General features: G+C 42.2%; 1 protein-coding gene across 7 annotated transcripts in view; it reads left to right on the top strand.

Annotated features, from left to right (window-relative positions):
• Positions 1-22,264, top strand: part of PRRC1 (proline rich coiled-coil 1) — a 91,117-nt gene that overhangs the window by 36,315 nt on the left and 32,538 nt on the right. For 2 of the 7 annotated variants that reach the window (XM_073221645.1, XM_073221651.1), the window contains exons 2-5: positions 6,702-6,911; positions 19,188-19,304; positions 19,920-20,309; positions 21,978-22,138. In XM_073221645.1, the coding sequence (XP_073077746.1) occupies positions 19,208-19,304; positions 19,920-20,309; positions 21,978-22,138 (648 nt within the window). In that variant the 5' untranslated portion in view covers positions 6,702-6,911; positions 19,188-19,207. The remainder of the gene's footprint in view (positions 1-6,701; positions 6,912-19,187; positions 19,305-19,919; positions 20,310-21,977; positions 22,139-22,264) is intronic. The other 5 variants (XM_073221649.1, XM_073221648.1, XM_073221646.1 and 2 more) reach the window with 5 other exon arrangements.

Genomic DNA, 22,264 nt, shown 5'->3' with positions numbered 1-22,264 from the left:
CCTTTCCGCCCATGGATTGGAAATGGACACCCTGGGCGCATGCATGAGCCGCCAGTGACTGTAAAGAAGAAACGCCTTTCTTCCAACCTGCCCTCATCCTGGACTTATCTTCGTTTCACCGGTTCCAGAGGGGGACTTGGCCCTGGGCCTGGAACACCCTTCCTTTGGGAGCTACAGTAGTTCTGACCATGTGACAAAGTTTTCTGCAGTGGGAAATGAGTGGCAAGGACACGTGTCCCAACCAGGCATAGGCATGAAGTCCTCCTCTGTGCCCTGCCGTGTTCTTCCCTTTTCTAGCTAACTGGCATGTTGATAACCTGGGGTCTATTTGAAAGCCGAGTGTTAACGATAAAACGTTTCTATCAGCAGGGAGGCTTGCCCTATTCCTTCACATACACTAATTGTTGCATAAGAAATAGGTACATTCCTTCGTGTATTAGTTACTAAGGCCTAATCTACTCCAACTAGTGAATCTATTCCATTAGTGATATAATGAGTTGAGAAGCAAATCATTGGACCTGGTACATATTAAGCAAGCCATTATATTAGAAACTACTTTGTGTCTTCCCTTGGCTTATTTATGCTATGTAATCCAAGGGAAGGCACAGAGTGACCTCACAGTCACCACAACTATTTCAGTTCCCCGTTTTTCCAGAAAGAGCCAAAACGTTCTCAATTCAGCTATCGTGCTTAAATGGCATTTGTGTGTGTGTGTATCCTGCTGGTGTTTTTCTTTCATAAAGGAGCCTCACATTTACATGTCTATACTCTGAAACAAAGAAAGAAAGGTCTCAATGTCTGAGACAGTCTAAGAAATCAATTAATACTCTGTATGACTTTACACTCTCATCCCTGCACCTCCAATTTTAGGCACTCAAACTTTTTTCCTAATTTTTCATTTACCTCTTTGAGCCACACTTTCATCATTAACTGGAAAAAGTACTATTGGAAAACTTGTAACATTGTAAAAAACAAAATAAAGGGAAAGACATTATATAAGAAAAATTATAATAATCAGTCACTACATCTGTGATACAGTAACCCAGAGCGAAATGATGTAGGGAACACAAGTCCTATGCCACAGAGACAAGGACCTAGTCCCGGGAACCTTCTCTTGACCCTCAGATTATCTGATCCCTTAGAAAGACTGGAGCACCCACACCTTTTCCTCCCTCCCGCCTTCCTGCCCTCTCTCTCCCATAAGTAGGAATCCTCGCTCCCTTTTCTTTAGAAGACGGTTTCTAGATCCCCAATGCTCAGAGAATATCACTGACCCACACCTCCTGATATCCTGGCAAGTTTGGGCGAACGTGTGGTTTCAAGATGTTTCCTTTTTTGTTGGTGCTTCATGGCTCAGCACTTCAGAGAGTGACTTAAAATCAGGTGCCTTCCTTTCCGGAACTCTGTTGCCAGAAGTTCAAGTGATGACCGTCAATATTCAAGAACAACAAGCTACTGAAGAGGCTCTCTCCTCACTCACTCACTCACTCACTCACTGGCCCGGCCGGTGCTTAAATACACCAGTAGGGCCATTATGATGTAAGTCAGACAGGGTTCTGTAGCATTCTGACACGTGCATCAGAGCAGACCACTGACAGAGGGGATCCCTTTTACCCAACACAAACTCTACCATCAAGTTGAATTTTTATCTTGCACATCATACCAAAACTTGAGAACCAATGATATGGATTAAACAAAAGACAGTTACTTTATGTATCTAGGGTAACCACATTACTACATCTCCCCCAAGGGTGAGGATAAGGCATTACCTGAGAGAAACAGGCTTAGACCCATGCCTGCCTCATAGAACATGCTTAAGTGTCCTATCTTCACAGTACCATATAACTTATGTACACATAAGCTCCCCAGAGCCTTCAGGGAAAGAGGAAGCCCCTGAAGAATAGAATGTTCAGAATATCACCTTTTAGAGTAGTCCCAGATTGAAAGTAATCGAAATGCTCGTAAAAGTAAAATCAATAATGACACTATTTATATGCCAAAAATGAATGAACTACAGTCACATATAACATGGAAGATGATTACAAACACAAGTACAGAGAGTGAAAAGGAGGTGACGCAAAGCAGGTATTGTGCACTCGTGTTTACGTAACATTAATACACAGGGACAACCAATGCAGCACTTTTGTATGGTTGGGACAAAACACTGTAAATTAGCAGACTTAAATATTTGATGATAAACTGTAGTTGGAAAAGAAGTAGGGAAGCAGGCCATGTACTTCAGTGGTGAGAGTGTAAACTGACACATCCTCAGTGGAGAGCCATTCAGCAATACCTATCAGAATGCTACATACATACCTTTTTGTCAAATAACTCTACTTTTGGAAATTTACAGATATGCTTGTATATGTGCAAAATGACACATATCTAAGTAGAATCAATGTAGATTTGCCAGTATTAGCAAGATTGGAGTGAACTAAATGTTCCGGAATTGGTGCAAGTTAAACATTATTAGCAGTGTGATCCATTCAATAGGAGCATATGTAGCTTGTTATAAACAAAGTAGCTGTGAATATATTGATATGGAATGGGCTCCAAAATACCTGTGTGTGTTCTTGTGTGTGTGTACACATGTGTATATGTGGTATGTTATTTTACACATGTTCACACTAAGCAACAAAGTACAGTATAATATATCTGCATATTTGCAGCTGTGTAAAAAACACAAGGAAAAGAATATGCATATACATGAGCTTGTGTGATGCAGGGCCATGGCTGTGTATGTGGAGAGGAACTCTGGGATTGGAGAAAAGGCTTGTGAGAGAAACTTTCCACTACACACTTTTTTGTACCTATGAGTTTTTTCCTGTGTCCATATATTACCTATGAAAAAAAATCAAATCAAATCAAACTTTAAAGAAATGTTTGGCATCTGGCTTAAAAAATCTGAATTTTTGCTTGCTAAGCAAGGGAGAGCTGTGCTTGTAGAAGGGAACAATGTCCTGAAGGAACAAACTGTTGACTTACGGCGTGTCTGTATGTGAGCAGGTCCCCGCCCAGCACTGCTGCCACCTTCGTCCCGACTGTGTCATCTCGCAGTTTGAAGTCTTCACTAGCCTCCTAGAGGCCTGCCTGCCTCCACTGCTGCCTCTCTGGTACTTTTCCACTGACCTTCGCCATGGTCTGCAGGGCAACAGGAAGCTTGGCCAGGTCTGCCGGCTTAATGAATGCTGCTGGTGGAGGGGGGAGAGCTGTTGAATAGTATTTCTTATTACTGGATAATAGTGACTGTATTAATGAAATTAAAAAGGCAAAATCTGAAAATAGTTTCATGGATGAATTTATCACTTGTATGATTGAATCTGAGAAGATGGTGAGCTTTCAAGGTAGTTAGAAACTAGACCTGAAGTTTTCGAGAAAGGTGAGAGATAGACATGCAGAGTGTGGAGCTTCTGCTACAGCTTTCTCATGTCTGTAAGGAGGGAATGCACACGGGGGACCGGCAGGCTTTAAAAGCGATACGCTGAATCTGAACCCTTTCCAGGTAATGTAGTGGGGCTTGTGGGGGGGGGCTGGATGGAGGCCATGAGGGCGTCAGTGGGTAATACACAGTGACACTTGAAGTCATGGAGAAGGAATGTCCACCATGTGTGGGTTTCTGCCTTTCTCAGGAGGAATGTAAGGTAAGTCCCACTGTCATCTATCATAAGCGTGTGTCTGGGGACAGCAGGATGAAATGTGACAGAGCCACTATTTCAACCCTTGTCAAAAATGACTCCAGTGCGCAACCTCCACGTGAAACAGGCATTTCTCAACTAGAAACACAGGAGGACTTAAACGAAAATAATAAATTTTGATGCAGAAATAGAAGGGAGAAGGGCAAGTGATTTAGAGTGGCATCATAGACCTAAGGGACGATAGTCTCAAAAAGGGATGGCCTGTTCCAGAAGAGCTGGGTGTGATATCAAGTATCCTGAGTGGCAAAACCTCTGCACATGTATTTCCTGACTGCCAGCTGCAATTACTCTTCCCCCAAAAGCTGTCTTGAAAAGTTAAGGTGTTTTTCCCACAGCACTGTGTGGTCATCCCTGTGATTTTCTGCCTACTTGTTATAAGACACCAAATTTTCTTTGCATTTCATACTTTGGGTACATACCTTTCCTTTTGACTGTGGGAGTTAGTTGGACAGGAATTAGTTTATTTATTGGGCAAGCATTAGTTCATGTTATTTCTGGCATAGTGCTTCAGTCAATAAAACTGTTCGAGTGAATATTTTGAAATGTTTCCAGGAATTGTGGTATGTAGAAATTGAAGCCACGGACAATGCCACATGCCTATGCTCATAAATTATGCAAGGAATCTTAACTCCCATCTCTGACCACATTTCTGAGGCTTAATTTCTGACATTGAATGGACTCACACTAAATAAAATGCATTTTACATATACGAAGAAAATAAGGAACTAATTTGTCTCGGCAAAAATATTTCTGATGGGATCAAAACAACCCTTTTGACAAAGAATGACAAGAGCACTCTGCAGCATTAGCTTTCTGACCCCCAATACATTCACTTATTTACTCCTTCATTTACCAAACGAAGTGTTGGCTGAGTGCCTGCTTCAGTACTCGGGACTAGCAGTGGGGATACAGTGATGAACACACAGAAAAAGTTGTACTTGGGCCCATGGGCAGTTACATTTAGCATGCAGGAGATGCACAGTAAATACGTAGATTTATATGGTAATGTCAGAAGAACTATAGGGCATGGTGTCTAGGGAGGCCTCTCTAGACTCAAACGGTGTGAGGAAGCAAACTGATGTTCAGGAACGGGGAGCAAAGGTAATGGCTGTGGTGTGGTTGTGCTGGGAGCACCTGAGGATGGCAGCCAGTGAGGCTGGCTGTGGAGCACAGCAAGCTAGGGAGGGCATTGCAGATGGGGGAGAGAGGCCCTGGACTGGATGCTGTGGGACTGGCAGGCTATGGAGAGGCTCTACACAGAAGTACTGTGGAGGCAGGTGGGCCATTAGGAAGCCATGGTAGACTTGCAAATCAGAGATGATGAAACTGGAACTGAGATGACAGTGGCGAAAAGGAGGGCTTGTGGTCCAATAGTGACTGAGGATGCATTATGGGAAGAGAGGCCAAGGGCAAAAGTGATGAGTAGAGGGTACCCCCAAGGTGGTGCTGGTGGGTTTTTTGTTTTAAATAAACTTACTGTTTTAGAGTGGTTTTAGATTCACAGAAAGTTGGAGAATATAGTACAGAGAATTTCCTTATACCCCATCCCCAGTTTCTTATGTTATTATTAACATCTTATGTTACTATGGTATAGTTGCTACAGTTAATGAAGCAGTATTGCTCCATGCTAATTAAAGTCCCTACTTTTTAGAGTTCCTTCATTTTTACCTCATGTCCTTTTAAGTCCCAGGATCCCATCCAGGACCCACAGAGAGGCTGAATGTATAAATGGGCGGTGGTGAGACCATATATAAACAGAACTCTGCCCCTCCACTTGAAGCAGCCTGCCTGCAAGCCAAACAGCAGCCCTTGTAGCCATCGGCCCCCAAGGGCCAGGACTCGATTAATAACTGCCAGCTTCCAGTTTAGGACCAACCGCAGAAAGCCGCCCTCTACCGCGTCACGGGAATGCCACATCTCACCTACAGCTTCCTTGGACCAATAGCCTCTAATCAGGGCGTACCTGATGCCTTCCCTTCTGTGGGTAAAATTGCAGTATTTCCAGAATCTCTCGTCTGGTTTTATTGCCTCTCCACATCAATAGGTGTTTCCAAGGTGTGGAGAGAAGCAGACCATCTCCATATCCATAGGTAATTACAAGAGACTGGAGAGGTGGAGTGGAGTTTTTTGCTCTGCTGCTGCAGATGGATCAAGAGAGACGTGGGACAACTGCTTGTTAGCAATAGACAGGTTTCTTAAACTTTATTTCTTCCTTTGACTGATTTCCGTTCAAAGGTATTTTGCCCTGGGACTTCCCCCCAGAGTTACACCTTCTTTCCAGCTAAAGCTTTTCCACTCCGCTGCCTGCCTTTGACTCTCTGACAAGCACAGTGGGCATGGCTGACTTCCTTGCAAGCTGCGAATATATAACCTTTTCTTATTGTCACTTGGGTGACCACATTCAGGATCACTGTCTCCTTAGACTCTTCCTGGCTGTAACAGTCTCCCAGGGTTTATTTACTTTTGATGACCTTGACAGTTTGAAGAATGCCGGCTAGGTGTGTAGTAGAATTTGTCTCTTTTTTAGGATTACACTGGGATTAAGGGTCTGGGGTAGGAAAATGCATTTTCACCAATTTATATTAAAGGCAGATTCTAGCGACATACTTTTTTTCACTGGTGATGTTGAGGTGGACCCAGGTGGTTCTTACAGAGCAATCAGAAAAGCAGAGCTCCCATGTCCTGAGCAGGAAAATGCAAGTGAAGCCGATTTTTTTTTAATATTGAAAGTTTTAATTAGCCTCCTGATCAGACACCAAAGTGAAGCTATTGAGTAGTTACAGAGTTCTGGAGAGAAGGTGTAGTTGGACATCTGAAAGTGGGAATCATGAAGATACAGGTGTTTTTACATCATTGACTTTAAGTGAAATGCTTCTAGTATCCCATCGTTAAGTATTAAGTATGGTACTTGCCATGTTTATTTGCCATGTTATCTTGGCATTTTTTTTCCACAAATACTTGTAATTTATTTGAGTAAAAATATTCATCTCTCTTTATTTATGACAGACATTGTGGGATATACAGCACGAGGGGCGGGGCAACGGGCGCCGACGTGGCAACCACGGGGCCACGCGTCTCCGGCGGCCATTTTGGAGGCGGGGACGCGCCGAGGTGAGTCTTAACGGCGTCTTCCGTGTCCCGGAACCGTGGTCTTAAAACCCCGACTTCTCAGTTTCCCGCTTTTCAGCGGCCGCGCCGACGCCCTCGGACCCCCAGGTGAGCGGCAGCCCCGGCATGCGGGCGCCGAGGGGCGCAGTCCTGTAGGGTGGGCGGGCCTGCCGGCGCCGCGGACGCGAGGGTCGTGCGGAGCCCGGCCGTCGGCCTGTCCGCCTACGGGTGTCGGGCTTGCCGGGAGCGGCCGGGCCCGGCGGCACTTAGCGAGGCGTGCAGCCCCCGCCACGGAAGGCACGAGTGCGGGGAGAGCCCGGCCTGGGGATGTGGCAGAGCCTGGCAGGCTGCTCCCGCTTCGGAGACTCCGGGCTCAACAAAGCGGGACCGGCAGTGGGAAGGAGCAGTGTTCGGGAAGGTCCCCCGTCGGTGTCTGGCCCCCCTCTAGAGGGCTCTTGGATTTTGCCCTTTGTTCGTTCCTGGGCAGATTTAAGCGTTAGCTCATACCCATAAATTGGCAGAACGTACATCCGAGGTTTTTGTCATTCAGAGTAGTTATTTTGAGAGACAGCGTGCATTTCTGCAAACGTGACACCGTTTGGCCTTCCAGTATTTCTCCTCTACGGCCACTGTTTTCTATAGAGAATATTTACAGAAGTTTGTGTTGAGAGCTGAGAACGCAAAGACAAAACTCAAGACTATTGTAGCGCTGTCTGGTAGAAGGGACAGTGTTTTGTGCCAGTAGGACACCAACAATAGCGACTCCTTTAGTGCGCTTAGGTTTGTTAGAGCACCATTATTCCATTTATTTTCTTGTTTCCTTGTACGTAGCCATCCAATTTTTCACAGAAAAACTGAATCACAAGCAAATTAAAGAGGAGGGTCTGGCCAGAGACTAAAGACTCAGTTTTCCAAGCCATTTCCATTACTTTTTTTTTGCGGTGTTGATACCTTATTAATACTGCTTTTTGTCCTGAGACTTAAGCCCTAACACCATGACCCACTCTGACAGAAATAAGTAGAAAATAAATAAATAGAAAGAAATAGCTTTCTTTAGTAGAAGATACTATGTTTATGCATTCAGAGTTTACCTACCCAGTTGTCAAGTACTGTAACTTTTAAAAACTGAAAGATATTGCTCAAATTTCCCATGTCAGGGGTTGTATTCATTGTAGAAGTTCTCTGGTTAACGTTAGGGATTAGGATTACCTTTAAATCTGACTTCTTTAAATCTGTCCATATGAATGACCAGTAGAAAAATGAGGTGAAGGAAAGATGTAGCTTTGTCGGGGAGTGATAACAGCCCCAGAAGGCTGTCTCTGACCCCGTTTGTCCACCTCTAGTGTGCAGATACTGAATGGAAGGATTTTGCATTCTGGATCCCTGTTCTCTGTTTATTGCCGTAGATCTTTCCTCAGCATTCACGACCAGACCTTTTGAAAGTGTTGTGCCTATTTGCGTCATCTCACACTTTGCAGTCTGGTTGAAACTGGCTTCTGTCTGCTTCTATCAGCTCTCCCTAAGTTCATCTCCAGAGTTTGGCCAGTCCATGAAGTGTTCGGGTAACATCCTCTTTGTGGGCTCTGCAGGATTTGCTGCTGTTGTCCATTCCTCCCTTAAACATTTGTCTTTGGCTTTTGGACACCACAGGCTCCTGGTTTTCTTGCTGTCTCCCGGGTCCTTTCTCACCCTTCCCTGCGAGTTCATGTATCCATCGGGCTGTTTTTTAAGGACTGGTCAGATCTTCTTCTCTTTTCATTTGGTCTCTCCCTTCTCAGGTAACCTCCTCTTGGACCAGGACATTAGACTGTCAGGAACCTGGTGAAACCCACATTAGAGTGGTTTCTAGGCTGCAGACCATGTCAGTTTCTCTATATGGATGTTTCAAGGAGGTTAAACTCAGCAAGTCCAGTATTAAATCCTACATAATGCTGCCTGCGCCCGCCCTCCGCCCCCGTAAAAGTTGTCACAGGCGCCTTGACTGCTTGCAGACCTGATCTTAGTGAATGGTTCCTCTGTCTGTGTGGTTGTGCAGGTCATGCCTCTCCCCTCATTGCCCCACATCCAGCCTATCACTGAGTCTTATTACCCAAACATTTGTGGAATCTACTCGCTCTTGTCCATCTCCACTATTGTCACATTAGTTTAGCCCAGTTTCTCTACCTTGGCACTATTGATACTTGGGGCCGGATAATCTTGTTGGGGCTCTCCTATGCGTTTCAGGATTTCCAGTAATGTCCCCTAGCCTGATGCCAAGAGTACCTCTCTAGTTCTGACAACCCAAAATGTCTCCAGATACTGCCAGCTGATCCCAGGAGACCTAATCTCCCACCCCCACCCCTCCCTCCGCCCCAGTTTGAGAATCACTAGCCAGGGGTTTTATCATTCCCTGTGTGAACTCCTGCTCTGTCAATCTTTTTTTTTTTTTTTTGAGAGGGCATCTCTCATATTTATTGATCAAATGGTTGTTAACAACAATAAAATTCTGTATAGGGGACTCAATGCTCACTGCACAATCATTAATCCATCTCAAGCCTAATTCTTGTCAGTCTCCAATCTTCTGTAGCATAACGAACAAGTTCTTACATGGTGAACAAATTCTTACATAGTGAATAAGTTCTTACCTGGTGAACAGTACAAGGGCAGTCATCATAGAAACTTTCGGTTTTGATCACACATTATGAACTATAAACAATCAGGTCAAATACGAATATTCATTTGATTTTTATACTTGATTTATATGTGGATCCCACATTTCTCCCTTTATTATTATTATTATTTTTATTTTTAATAAAATGCTGAAGTGGTAGGTAGATGCAAGATAAAGGTAGAAAACATAGTTTAGTGTTGTAAGAGAGCAATTGTAGATGATCATGTGTGTGCCTGTAGACTATGTGCTACTCCGAGCTAGACAAGGGCACTAAAACATCCACGGATGCAGAAGCTTTCTCTCAAAACAGGGGGGGTGAGGTTCTAAGCCACACCACTGTTGATCCCCAATTTCTCACCTGATGGCCCCCCTGTGACTGTGCCTGTCTTAGGTTGTTCCTCCCTTGAGGAATCTAACCCGTCTCTGGCTAACCAGTCATCTTCCGGGACCATACAGGGAAATGTAAAGTTGGTAAGTGAGAGAGAAGCCATATTGTTTGAAAAGGTTAGCTTTTTACTTCTTTGCAGATCTATGCCCTGTGGCTTCTATGCCCAGCACTTGTCTCGAGGTATCTTTACCACCTGGAGGAATTATGATGCTTGGTAAATTCGATACGAGGCACGAATTCTATTTAAGGGTTGTAATTAGGAAGGAAGAAGAAAAGCTATAGAGGTAGCATATGGAAGAAAACATGGGAGGATTGATTATTTCTTTGGCATATCTTCTTGTAGAGTACCTTAAGCATGTATAGGTTTTAAACTACTAACTTGCGCTCACATATTAACATAATAGGAATACGGTGACATAAACTAAGCAAATCTATGATTACCAGCCATCTCCAGTGAAGCCAAGAAAACCACGTAGGCACCCTAGGCATTTGTGAAAATTTGTCTATGATACGGATATTGTCCAACTGTACTTGAACAGTCTGAGAGAAATCAGACAAATTAAAGCAACCCATTTCTGGGATCTGTTCACATCCCATATGTTCTTTTAACCATAGATAGTCTATAGTCGTAAGATTTTGGAGCGCTACAACTTGCACCCCTCCCAACTCCTGGTTGAGTTCTAACAGTACAGATCCACTCAAATTCGTTGTCTCACTGTATGCACATGCCAGCCTAGACATCTCCCTCCTCATTCCAGTGGCAAGTCCAGGAAACAGTGGGGTGGACGCAGCCACAATGGCAGCATCGCCCGGATCCCTGTGGAGGCTTTTTGATGATCATCCCCCGGCACGAGTCCTCCAGAGAGTGCTGATGCCGGAAGCTCCTCCTCATATCGTATCTTAGTTCATTTTCTGGGTATCCAAGCTAGGCCTTGATCTTCTGCGTAGAAACAAACAGACCTTTTGCCCACACTTTGACATGCCCTCTATACCACTGTGTAGAACTCATTGGAGGTCAGCACACAGGAACTGCTTTTTTTTTTTTTTTTAATAGAAAGGAATGTTATCAGAAGAGTACCTCCATAGCTGATCATCTGACACCCTTTAAGTGATGAACATTAAGGATATTTAAGGCATGCGTTAATCTTTGATTTACCAATAGTTTTATCCTATCAAGGAGTAATCCCCCTTTTCTTTCTTTCTGTCTTTTTTTTTTTTAATCTTTAATCTACACTTACTATGTTTACTATGCTCTCCCCTATATCAGGTCCCCCCTAAAAACCACATTACGGTTACTGCCCATCAGCTTACCAAAATGTTGTAGAATCACTACTTGTCCTCTCTGTGTTGTGCAGCCCACCCTCTCCTTTCCCCCTCCCCCCCCATGCATGCTAATCTTAATACCCCCCTTCTTCTTCTCCCCCCTTATCCCTCCCTCCCCACCCATCCTCCCCAGTTCCTTTCCCTTTGGTACCTGTTAGTCCATTTTTGGGTTCTGTAATTCCGCTGCTGTTTTGTTCCTTCAGTTTTTCCTTTGTTCTTATACTCCTCAGATGAGTGAAATCATTTAGTATTTCTCTTTCTCCACTTGCCTTATTTCACTGAGCATAATACTCTCCAGCTCCATCCATGTTGCTGCAAATGGTTGGATTTTTCCACTTCTTATGGCTGAGTAGTATTCCATTGTGTATATGTACCACATCTTCTTTATCCATTCATCTACCGATGGACATTTAGGTTGCTTCCAATTCTTGGCTATTGTAACTAGTGCTGCGATAAACATAGGGGTGCATCTGTCTTTCTCAAACTTGATTGCTGCGTTCTTCGGGTAAATTCCTAGGAGTGGAATTCCTGGGTCAAATGGTAGGTCTGTTTTGAGCATTTTGATGAACCTCCATACTGCTTTCCACAATGGTTGAACTAATTTACATTCCCACCAGCAGTGTAGGAGGGTTCCCCTTTCTCCACAGCCTCGCCAACATTTGCTGTTGTTTGTCTTTTGGATGGCAGCTATTCTTACTGATGTGAGGTGATACCTCATTGTAGTTTTAATTTGCATTTCTCTGATAATTAGCGATGTGGAGCATCTTTTCATGTGTCTGTTGGCCATCTTTATTTCTTTTTTAGAGAACTGTCTTCAGTTCCTCTGCCCATTTTTTAATTGGGTTATTCGTTTTTTGTTTGTTGAGGCGTGTGAGCTGTTTATATATTCTGGATGTCAAGCCTTTATCGGATGTGTCATTTTCAAATATATTCTCCCATACTGTAGGGTTCCTTTTTGTTCTATTGACGGTATCTTTCGCTGTACAGAAGCTTTTCAGCTTAATGTAGTCCCACTTGCTCATTTTTGCTGTTGTTTTCCTTGCCTGGGGAGATATGTTCAAGAAGAGGTCACTCATGTTTATGTCTAAGAGGTTTTTGCCTATGTTTTTTTCCAAGAGTTTAATGGTTTCATGACTTACATTCAGGTCTTTGATCCATTTTGAGTTTACCTTTGTATATGGGGTGAGACAATGGTCCAGTTTCATTCTCCTACATGTAGCTGTCCAGGTTTGCCAGCACCATCTGTTGAAGAGACTGTCATTTTGCCATTGTATGTCCATGGCTCCTTTATCAAATATTAATTGACCATATATGTTTGGGTTAATGTCTGGAGTCTCTAATCTGTTCCAGTGGTCTGTGGCTCTGTTCTTGTGCCAGTACCAAATTGTCTTGATTACTATGGCTTTGTAGTAGAGCTTGAAGTTGTGGAGTGAGATCCCCCCTACTTTATTCTTCTTTTTCAGGATTGCTTTGGCTATTCGGGCTCTTTGGTGTTTCCATATGAATTTTTGAATTATTTGTTCCAGTTCGTTGAAGAATGTTGCTGGTAATTTGATAGGGATTGCATCAAATCTGTATATTGCTTTGGGCAGGATGGCCATTTTGACAATATTAATTCTTCCTAGCCAGGAGCATGGGATGAGTTTCCATTTGTTAGTGTCCCCTTTAATTTCTCTTAAGAGTGACTTGTAGTTTTCAGGGTATAGGTCTTTCACTTCTTTGGTTAGGTGTATTCCTAGGTATTTTATTATTTTTGGTGCAATTGTGAATGGAATTGTTTTCCTGATTTCTCTTTCTGTTGGTTCATTGTTAGTGTATAGGAAAGCTACAGATTTCTGTGTGTTAATTTTGTATCCTGCAACTTTGCTGTATTCCGATATTAGTTCTAGTAGTTTTGGAGTGGAGTCTTTAGGGTTTTTTATGTACAGTATCATATCATGCAAATAGTGACAGTTTAACTTCTTCTTTACCAATCTGGATTCCTTGTATTTCTTTGTTTTGTCTGATTGCCGTGGCTAGGACCTCCAGTACTATGTTAAATAACAGTGGGGAGAGTGGGCATCCCTGTCTGGTTCCCGATCTCAGGGGAAATGCTTTCAGCTTCTCGCTGTTCAGTATAATGCTGGCTGTGGGTTTATCATATATGGCCTTTATTATGTTGAGGTACTTGCCCTCTATTCCCATTTTGCTGAGAGTTTTTATCATGAATGGATGTTGAATTTTGTCAAATGCTTTTTCAGCATCTATGGAGATGATCATGTGGTTTTTGTCTTTCTTTTTGTTGATGTGGTGGATGATGTTGATGGATTTTCGAATGTTGTACCATCCTTGCATCCCTGGGATGAATCCCACTTGGTCATGGTGTATGATCCTTTTGATACACTGTTGAATTCTGTTTGCTAATATTTTATGGAGTATTTTTGCATCTACATTCATCAGGGATATTGGTCTGTAATTTTCTTTTTTGGTGGGGTCTTTGCCTGGTTTTGGTATTAGGGTGATGTTGGCTTCATAGAATGAGTTTGGGAGTATTCCCTCCTCTTCTATTTTTTGGAACACTTTAAGGAGAATGGGTATTATGTCTTCTCTGTGTGTCTGATAAAATTCCGACCAGCCCCGGGGTTTTGTTCTTGGGTAGTTTTTTGATTACTGTTTCAATTTCTTTGCTCGTAATTGGTTTGTTTAACTTTTGTGTTTCTTGGTCAGTCTTGGGAGGTTGTATTTTTCTAGGAAGTTGTCCATTTCTTCTAGGTTTTCCAGCTTGTTGGCGTATAGGTTTTCATAGTAATCTTTAATAATTCTTTGTATTTCTGTGGAGTCTGTCGTGATTTTTCCATTCTCACTTCTGATTCTGTTGATTTGTGCTGATTCTCTTTTTCTCCTGATAAGTTTGGCTAGGGGGTTATCTATTTTGTTTATTTTCTCAAAGAACCAGCTCTTGGTTTCGTTGATTTTTGCTATTGTTTTATTCTTCTCAATTTTGTTTATTTCTTCTGTGATCTTTATTATGTCCCTCCTTCTGCTGACTTTAGGCCTCATTTGTTCTTCTTTTTCCAGTTTTAATAATTGTGATGTTTGACTATTCATTTGAGATTGTTCTTCCTTCTTCAAGTGTGCCTGGATCGCTATATAGTTTCCTCTTAAGACTGCTTTCGCTGCGTCCCACAGAAGTTGGGGCTTTGTGTTGTTGTTGTCATTTGTTTCTATATATTCCTTGATCTCTATTTTGATTTGTTCATTGATCCATTGATTATTTAGTAGCATGTTGTTAAGCCTCCATGTGTTTGTGAGCCTTTTTGTTTTCTTTGTAGAATTTATTTCTACTTTTATTCCTTAGTGGTCGGAAAAATTGGTTGATAGGATTTCAATCTTTTGGAATTTACTGAGGCTCTCTTTGTGAGCTAATATGTGGTCTATTATGGAGAATGTTCCATGTGCACTTGAGAAGAATGTATATCCTGTTGCTTTTGGATGTAAAGTTCTGTAGATGTCTATTAGGTCCATCTGTTCTAGTGTGTTGTTCAGTGCCTGTGTGTCCTTACTTATTTTCTGCCCAGTGGATCTATCCTTTGGGGTGAGTGGTGTGTTGAAGTCTCCTACAATGAATGCATTGCAGTCTATTTCCCTCTTTAGTTCTGTTAGTATTTGCTTCACATATGCTGGTGCTGCTGTATTGGGTGCATATATATTTAGAATGGTTATATCCTCTTGTTGGACTGAGCCCTTTATCATTATGTAGTGTCCTTCTTTATATCTTGTTACTTTATTTTGAAGTGTATTTTGTCTGATACTAGTATTGCAACACCTGCTTTTTTCTCTCTGTTGTTTGCATGAAATATCTTTCTCCATCCCTTGACTTTTAATCTGTGCATGTCTTTGGGTTTGAGGTGAATCTCTTGTAAGCAGCATATAGATGGGTCTTGCTTTTTTATCCATTCTCTTACTCTGTTTCTTGTGATTGGTGCATTCAGTCCGTTTACATTTAGGGTCGTTATTGAAAGATATGTACTTATTGCCATTGGAGGCTTTAGGTTCATGGTTACCAAAGGTTCAGGGTTAGCTTGTTTAGTACCTTAGTGTCTGAGCTCACTCGCTTATTAAGCTGTTATAAACACAGACTGATGATTATTTCTTTCCTTTCTTTTTCTTCCTCCTCCATTCTTCATATGTTGTGTGTTTTGTTCTGTGCTCTTTTTAGGAGTGCTTCCATCTAGAGCAGTCCCTGTAGGATGCCCTGTAGAGGTGGTTTGTGGGAAGCAAATTCCCTCAGCTTTTGCTTGTCTGGGAATTGTTTAATCCTGCCATCATATTTAAATGATAGTTGTGCTGGATACAGTATCCTTGGTTCAAGGCCCTTCTGTTGCATTGCATTAAATATATCATGCCATTTTCTTCTGGCCTGTATGGTTTCTGTCGTGAAGTCTGATGTCAGCCTAATGGGTTTTCCTTTATAGGTGACCTTTTTCTCTCTAGCTGCCTTTAAAACTCTTTCCTTGTCCTTGGCCTTGCATTTTAATTTGTATGTGTCTTGGTGTTGTCCTCCTTGGATCCTTTCTGTTGGGGTTTCTGTGTATTTCTGTGGTCTGTTCGATTATTTCCTCCCCCAGTTTGGGGAAGTTTTCAGCAATTATTTCTTCAAAGAGACTTTCTATCCCTTTTCCTCTTTCTTCTTCTTCTGGTACCCCTATTATGCGAATATTACTCCTTTTCGATTGGTCACATAGTTCTCTTTGTGTTGTTTCACTCCTGGAGATCCTTTTATCTCTCTCTATGTCAGTTTCTATACGTTCCTGTTCTCTGGTTTCTGTTCCTTCAATGGCCTCTTTCATCTTATCCATTCTGCTTATAAATCCTTCCAGGAATTGTTTCACTTCTGTGATCTCCTTCCTGACATCTGTGATATCCCTCCGGACTTCATCCCATTGCTCTTGCGTTTTTCTCTGCATCTCATCCCATTGCTCTTACATTTTTCTCTGTATCTCTGTCAGCATGTTCATGATTTTTATTTTGAATTCATTTTCAGTAGGACAGGTTAGGTCTGTCTCCTTCTTAGGTGTTGTCTCTGTGATCTTTGTCTGCGTGTAGTTTTGTCTTTTCATGGTGATAGAGATAGTTTGCAGAGCTGGTACAAGTGACCGCTGGAAGAGCTTTCCTTCTTGTTGGTTTGTGGCCTTCCTCTCCTGGGAGAATAGCGACCTCTAGTGGCTTATACTTGGCAGGTGTGTGCAGACAGGGCTTCAGGTACCTGCCCGGTTGGTTTGGAGTTTATCTCCGCTGTTGCTGTGGTAGTGGCCTGGCTGGGGCTGCTTCTCCAAAATGGTAGAGCTCCGTTGGAGGCGGAGCGGCCGGGAGGCTATTTATCTCCGTAAGGGTCTTCTGTGCTCCCTGTTGCCCAGGGGGTTAGAGTGCTCAGAGATCCCCAGATTCCATGCCTCTGGTCGACGTGTCCTGTACTGCCCCTTTAAGACTTCCAAAGAGCACTCTCCAAACCAAAACAACAATAGCAACAACGAAAGAGAAAAAAAAAGGGAAAAACGCGCGATTTCCTTTGTCTTCAGGCGTCGGTCTCAGGCACCCGCTCACCGGTCATACTACCCCATTTCCCTAGTATTGGGGTCCCTGTCCCTTTAAGGTTTCCAAAAAGCACTCTCCAAAAAGAAAAAAACTGCTCCCGTTTCTTTTTTCTCTGGCGTCAGCCTCAGCCACCCGCTCACCAGTCCTGCCGCCCTGTTTCCCTAGTATCCAGGACCCCACGCATGCACTGTGTCTGCGCTCTGGTCTGGAATACTGGGGCTGGGTGTTCAGCAGTCCTGGGCTCTCTCTCCCTTCCTGCTGACTCCTGTCCACCCGCCAGGGGCCGGGGGTGGGGTGCTTGGGTCCTGCCGGGCCGGGGCTTGTATCTTACCCCCTTCGCGAGGCGCTGGGTTCTCGCAGGTGTGGATGTGGTCTGGATGTTGTCCTGTTTCCTCTGGTCTCTGTTTTAGGTAGAGTTGTCTTTGTTATATTTCCATAAATATATTTGGTGTTGGGAGGAGATTTCCGCTGCTCTACTCACACCGCAATCTTGGCTCCACCTCCTCTGTCATTCTTAATGAATTGTGCATGTAGTCTGCCTGCCTTACCATCCAGTCTGTGTGCTGTGGTCAGAGGAATCTTATTAAAACACAAATATGAATTGCCACAAGCTAGAATCAGACTAAGTGAGTTAAGTGGACAAACGGTGGTACATCTATAAAATGAAATATTCAGCATACACACACGAAAACTATTCATAGATGCAACAACTTGGGTGGATCTCAAGGTGGATGTTGGGTGGGTTTCATTATCCTGTGTGAAGAAAGCCAATCTCGAAAGGGTGTATGCTCTATGATTCTATTTCAGTAGCATTCACAAAAGGAGGAAGGGATAGAGGGCTGTTGGTTGCCAGGGCTTATGGTTGGCGGGAGGGTGTGACAGGAGCAGCATGAGGGATTTTCTGGGGGGCTGGAACACCTGTGTCCTGACTGTGGTGTTTGTCACATGATCCTGTGCACATGATGAAACTCAAACAGCTACACACACATACACACACACACACAGAGAGACACACACAAATATAAAAATAGGTGAAGTCCAAATGTGGTCCATAGCTTAGTTACTATAGTCCCGATAGTCGTTTCCTGAGTTTGATCAATATACGGTAGGTGTGCAGGATGCTCTTGTTGGGAGAAGCTGGGTTTAGGGTACTAATGAATTCTTCTGTTTTAACATCTTCTTGTGACTCTAAAATTTCTTCAAAGTAGTAAAGACAGAAATGTCACCTCCTGCTGTATAATGACTTTCTGTTCTTAATAATCCAACTCCTTAACCTGGAAGCTCAACAACGTCCAGACTCCTGCCTGTCTCCAGTCCTCATTCATCTTTTCTGTTCTTGCAACAGGGATTTTCTTGACTGTGTCGTGTTCTCCTCACCTTCCAGAGCCTTTGTACCAGCTATTAAGTCACGTTTTCTGAAATCTGCCCTCCTAATCTCTTTTCCCTTTTGCCTAATTACATCGTGCACATCTTGCAGATCTCACGTTAGATACGACTTCCCTGAGGAGCCCTTTCCTGACCCCAAGTCAGGACCTCATATTCCTGTCAAACAACTGTGTTCTTTCCCTCAGAGCACGTGATTCAGGTTATGGCTCATTGTACATTGGTAGCATTATTTTATGGTCTCCTATACTAGACTGTGAGCATCCCATTTGTTTTTGCTTACATTGTATTTCCAGAGGCACCAACACAGTGCTTGGTAAGCTGCTGACCTTCACTGATGATTTGTTACATGACTAAAAATACCAGAAACAAATTTGTTGTATTCAGAAGTTTTGATTTTATACTTCAGATAGGCTTGCAAATTTATAATTTTAAGAAGGTTTTCCCATAATACCTGTTGCATTCCCGTTGTAATCCACTGTTGTCTGTTGGGACCCTGGTTTCTAGTTACTATATAACATTTTTGCTATAGTTACCATTTCTAACACCTGAGCCATTATTTAGCCATTACAGAGTAGATTTAAGATGTGAACTAGGGAAATAGAGGATTGAGGACATTAAATTTCTTCGTGTTAATAGACTGCTTTATGGGAAGAGAGGAAACATTTGGAGAATAATTTATTTTTGTTCTAAATGTAATTGTGACTGGAATCTAGATATAAATCTAACATTTTCAGGTGGCAGAAATTAAATTAGTAATTTACTATTTAAAATACATTGAATAATTGTAACTATAAATAATTATATTGGATAATTATTAAAGTTAACATAAAGTGACTTCTCAAATGTAAAATGTGTGTATGAAAAGATCACATACTGTATGCATGTTGACCATTCTCACAGACCATTTCCTTCGGAATTCTGACAGACCCTTTATCTTGGCATTATAAATTGTAAGGACAGACATCTGTCTCTTGATTACCTTTTAAGACTATTCTCTAACTTTACACACTTAAAAAATATGTCTGGGTACTGTGCTATTTGTAACAGTGTTATATTTTTACAGCATACCATATTTGAGGGAAAATGATGGAAGAGAGTGGAATAGAGACTACGCCACCTGGGACTCCCCCACCAAACCCTGCCGGCCTGGCCACCACTGCATCCACCCCGCTTCCTTTAGGTACACGGGCTTGTCTAGTATAGTTGTGAGGATAGTGAAGATACTCTTAGCTGCCCTTCAAGCCTATTAGAAAATGAATGCGTGTATTAAAACTTCTCTAATCTTTTCTATGATGAAGGGACATTGTCTTTTATTTAAGCCAATAAACGAAACATGTATGTGTTGCTTTAGGTAAACATTTGTTCTTTATATTCATATTGCCTATAAATCATCTTTGTTATGACTAAAATATCCTAAAAAGCATGTGTTAGTTTTGTCTCATGTTCCCTGACTTTGTGGGGATTAATCTTCTGACCATTGTTTTTGTGCCTTTGGTGTGTAGGTTTTTATGCTGAAATCAACAAAATGGTTTTATTTTACTGAAAACAGAAAGATCTATCTATAAACAATACTGTAACCTAGTTTTATAGAGCTGCTTTTTTTGCCTATGAGAGTTGAAAGTCATTTGCACTCAGTCATAGTTGCTGTATATTTTAAGTTACACGTTCTAAAATAGTTCTTGGGATATGGTGTTATTTAACTTTAAAGATTTTACAAGAAGAAAGAAACAAGATACTCTGAATCAAGTGAAAAGTCTTGCCAATTTTGTTTTTTTCTTCTCCACTTTTTTTTCAGCAGCAACCTGTTCTTTTTCTTCTCCGAGTGGATCCTCACTGCCGTCCCTGCCACCCCACACCTTCTCCACCCCGCAGCCTCCCCTTCCTCCTGGGAGGCCTGCAGCCCCATTGGCCTTGGTGCCTCCTTCACCAGTTCCTTCTGTCCCACCGCTTGTGATGTCTGTGCCACCTGCCATCCCTCCCCCAGCTGCCGCTGCAGTCGGCAGTCCTCCTCTGGCCCACTTTCCCCCTTCAGCCTCTGCCCCGAGTGCTCTGCTGTCTGCACCCTCTGCGGGTCCCCCTACATCAGGATTTGCTGTCAGTTCAACTTACGATATTACAAGGGGGCATGCAGGAAGAGCACCCCAGACGCCCCTGATGCCGTCATTTTCTGCACCTCCAGCAACAGGTGACTTCTGACTCATTCTTTGAAATAAATGCCTACAGCGAATTTTTTTCTGTTGAGAATCCATTTGCATGCCACTTCAAGGTATACAATTCAGTAGTTGTGCACATATTTACAGAGTTGGGCAAACATCACCACCATCAACATTAGAACCTTGTAATCAGAGGAATAAGGAAGAAAGAAGCCCTATACCTATTAGCACTCCCTCCCAGTGCTACTCCCTCCCAGACCTTACAACCCTGGGTAGCCACTGATCTGCTTTCTGTCTCTATGAGCCTGTTTTGGACATTTCGTATAAATGGAGTTGTACAGTATGTGGTGGTTTGTGGCTGGCTTCTGTCACTTAGTGTAATACCTTCAAGGTTCATCTATGTTGTTCTGTGTCAGTACTTCATTCCTCTTATGGCTAAAACATACTCCATTGTATGGAGATATTATCACATTTTTGTTTATTCAGTTTATCAATTGATGAACTTGGGGGTTATTTCCACTTTCTGGCTATTGTAAATACTGTTTTTTGAATATCTGTATACAGGTTTTTGTGTGAGCATACTTTCAGTTCTCTTGGGTGTATGCTGAGGCACAGAATTGTTGTGCCTTTCAAAAAGCTGCTAGACTGTTTTCCAAAGCACCTGCCCCATTATACTCTTTTCTCATTAGCAGTGTATGAGGGTTCTAGTTTCTCTGCATTAATATTTTACTTTTAACTCATTTCTTTGATTTCTAGAGTTTTCATATTCTTGTGTTTTTGTCATTTAAATTATTAAAGCTGATGTAACAGTATATGGTTTTCATATTATAAACCTTAGTATCTGATTAGTATATGGAGTGTCAATAAAACTCCAAAATTTTGTCTTAACAATTTGTGCACTTACAGACACCAAGGTGAAATCCTAAAGTTCTTTTTTAAAGTTTTACTTAAAAAATTAACAGTATTGAATGGTCTAGGGAGTAGTGTCATTTAGTCAGGTAAAGATTCAAAACCAGAGTAAAGCTGACGTGTGCCGAGTTAGTGCTGTTGGGCCATTTCCTTTTCTAGGTCAGTTATACCTTTTTTGGTTTCCCTGGAATGGTGGTTGGAAACCAGTATCAAAACTTCATTCTGTTATCTTCTGCCTTTTGCTTCTCATTTTAGGGAAAAAGCAACTTTGTTGTGATTTTCATTATCCGACTTTGCATACCTACTTTTACAAGTAAAATTTTTTGCAGAGCGTAAGAATGCCCATGTCTGTGTATATGTGAATTTTCTTTTTTGAGTTAGAAATGGGTATGTGGACAGTGCACCACTTCTTACATATTCTTATATGATAGGCTTGGGTGCTCATGCCAATTATTTTCATTCGTTAAGTGGATTGGAATTAACCAATGTCCACATCCACATGCTGAGTAGAGCAAACATGAAGTGCTTTTAGATACGTGTCTTCTGTCCACTTTTAGGACAGTTGGTATCGAAGGCTATGAAAAGGGAAGGAAATCTCTGTTTTGGAATTTAATTTGTATTTTATAAAGGTGCTTCATTGAGTTCATAACTCAATCTTGAAATGCCTGAGTATACAGATCACATTATTAAGGCTGTTTTGAACTACTTATCTTCTATGTTGTATCTCCTTTTTATAGGAAATAGTTTTTGGAATAAATTACCTATATTAAAAAATTTTTGCCATTAACTAGGTATTTTACCAACTCCCATTACTCAGCAAGCCAGTTTGACATCTCTGGCACAGGCAGCTGGAACCACATCAGCCATTACTTTTCCAGAGGAACAGGAGGATCCTAGAATTAGTAGAGGTCAGGATGAAGCATCAGCTGGTGGACTCTGGGGTTTTATTAAGGTAAGAAGGGGTATTTATTTTAAAAGCTTTGTATCATTAATTGGTATCATTAATCTACAATTACATGAAGAACATTATGTTTACTAGGCTCCCCCCTTCACCACGTCCCCCCCACAAACCCCATTA

Source organism: Manis javanica, chromosome 14, assembly GCF_040802235.1.
Source record: "Manis javanica isolate MJ-LG chromosome 14, MJ_LKY, whole genome shotgun sequence".
Classification (NCBI taxonomy): domain Eukaryota; kingdom Metazoa; phylum Chordata; class Mammalia; order Pholidota; family Manidae; genus Manis; species Manis javanica.
Note: the sequence above shows the minus strand (reverse complement) of the source record. Positions and strands in the feature narration are given on the sequence as shown.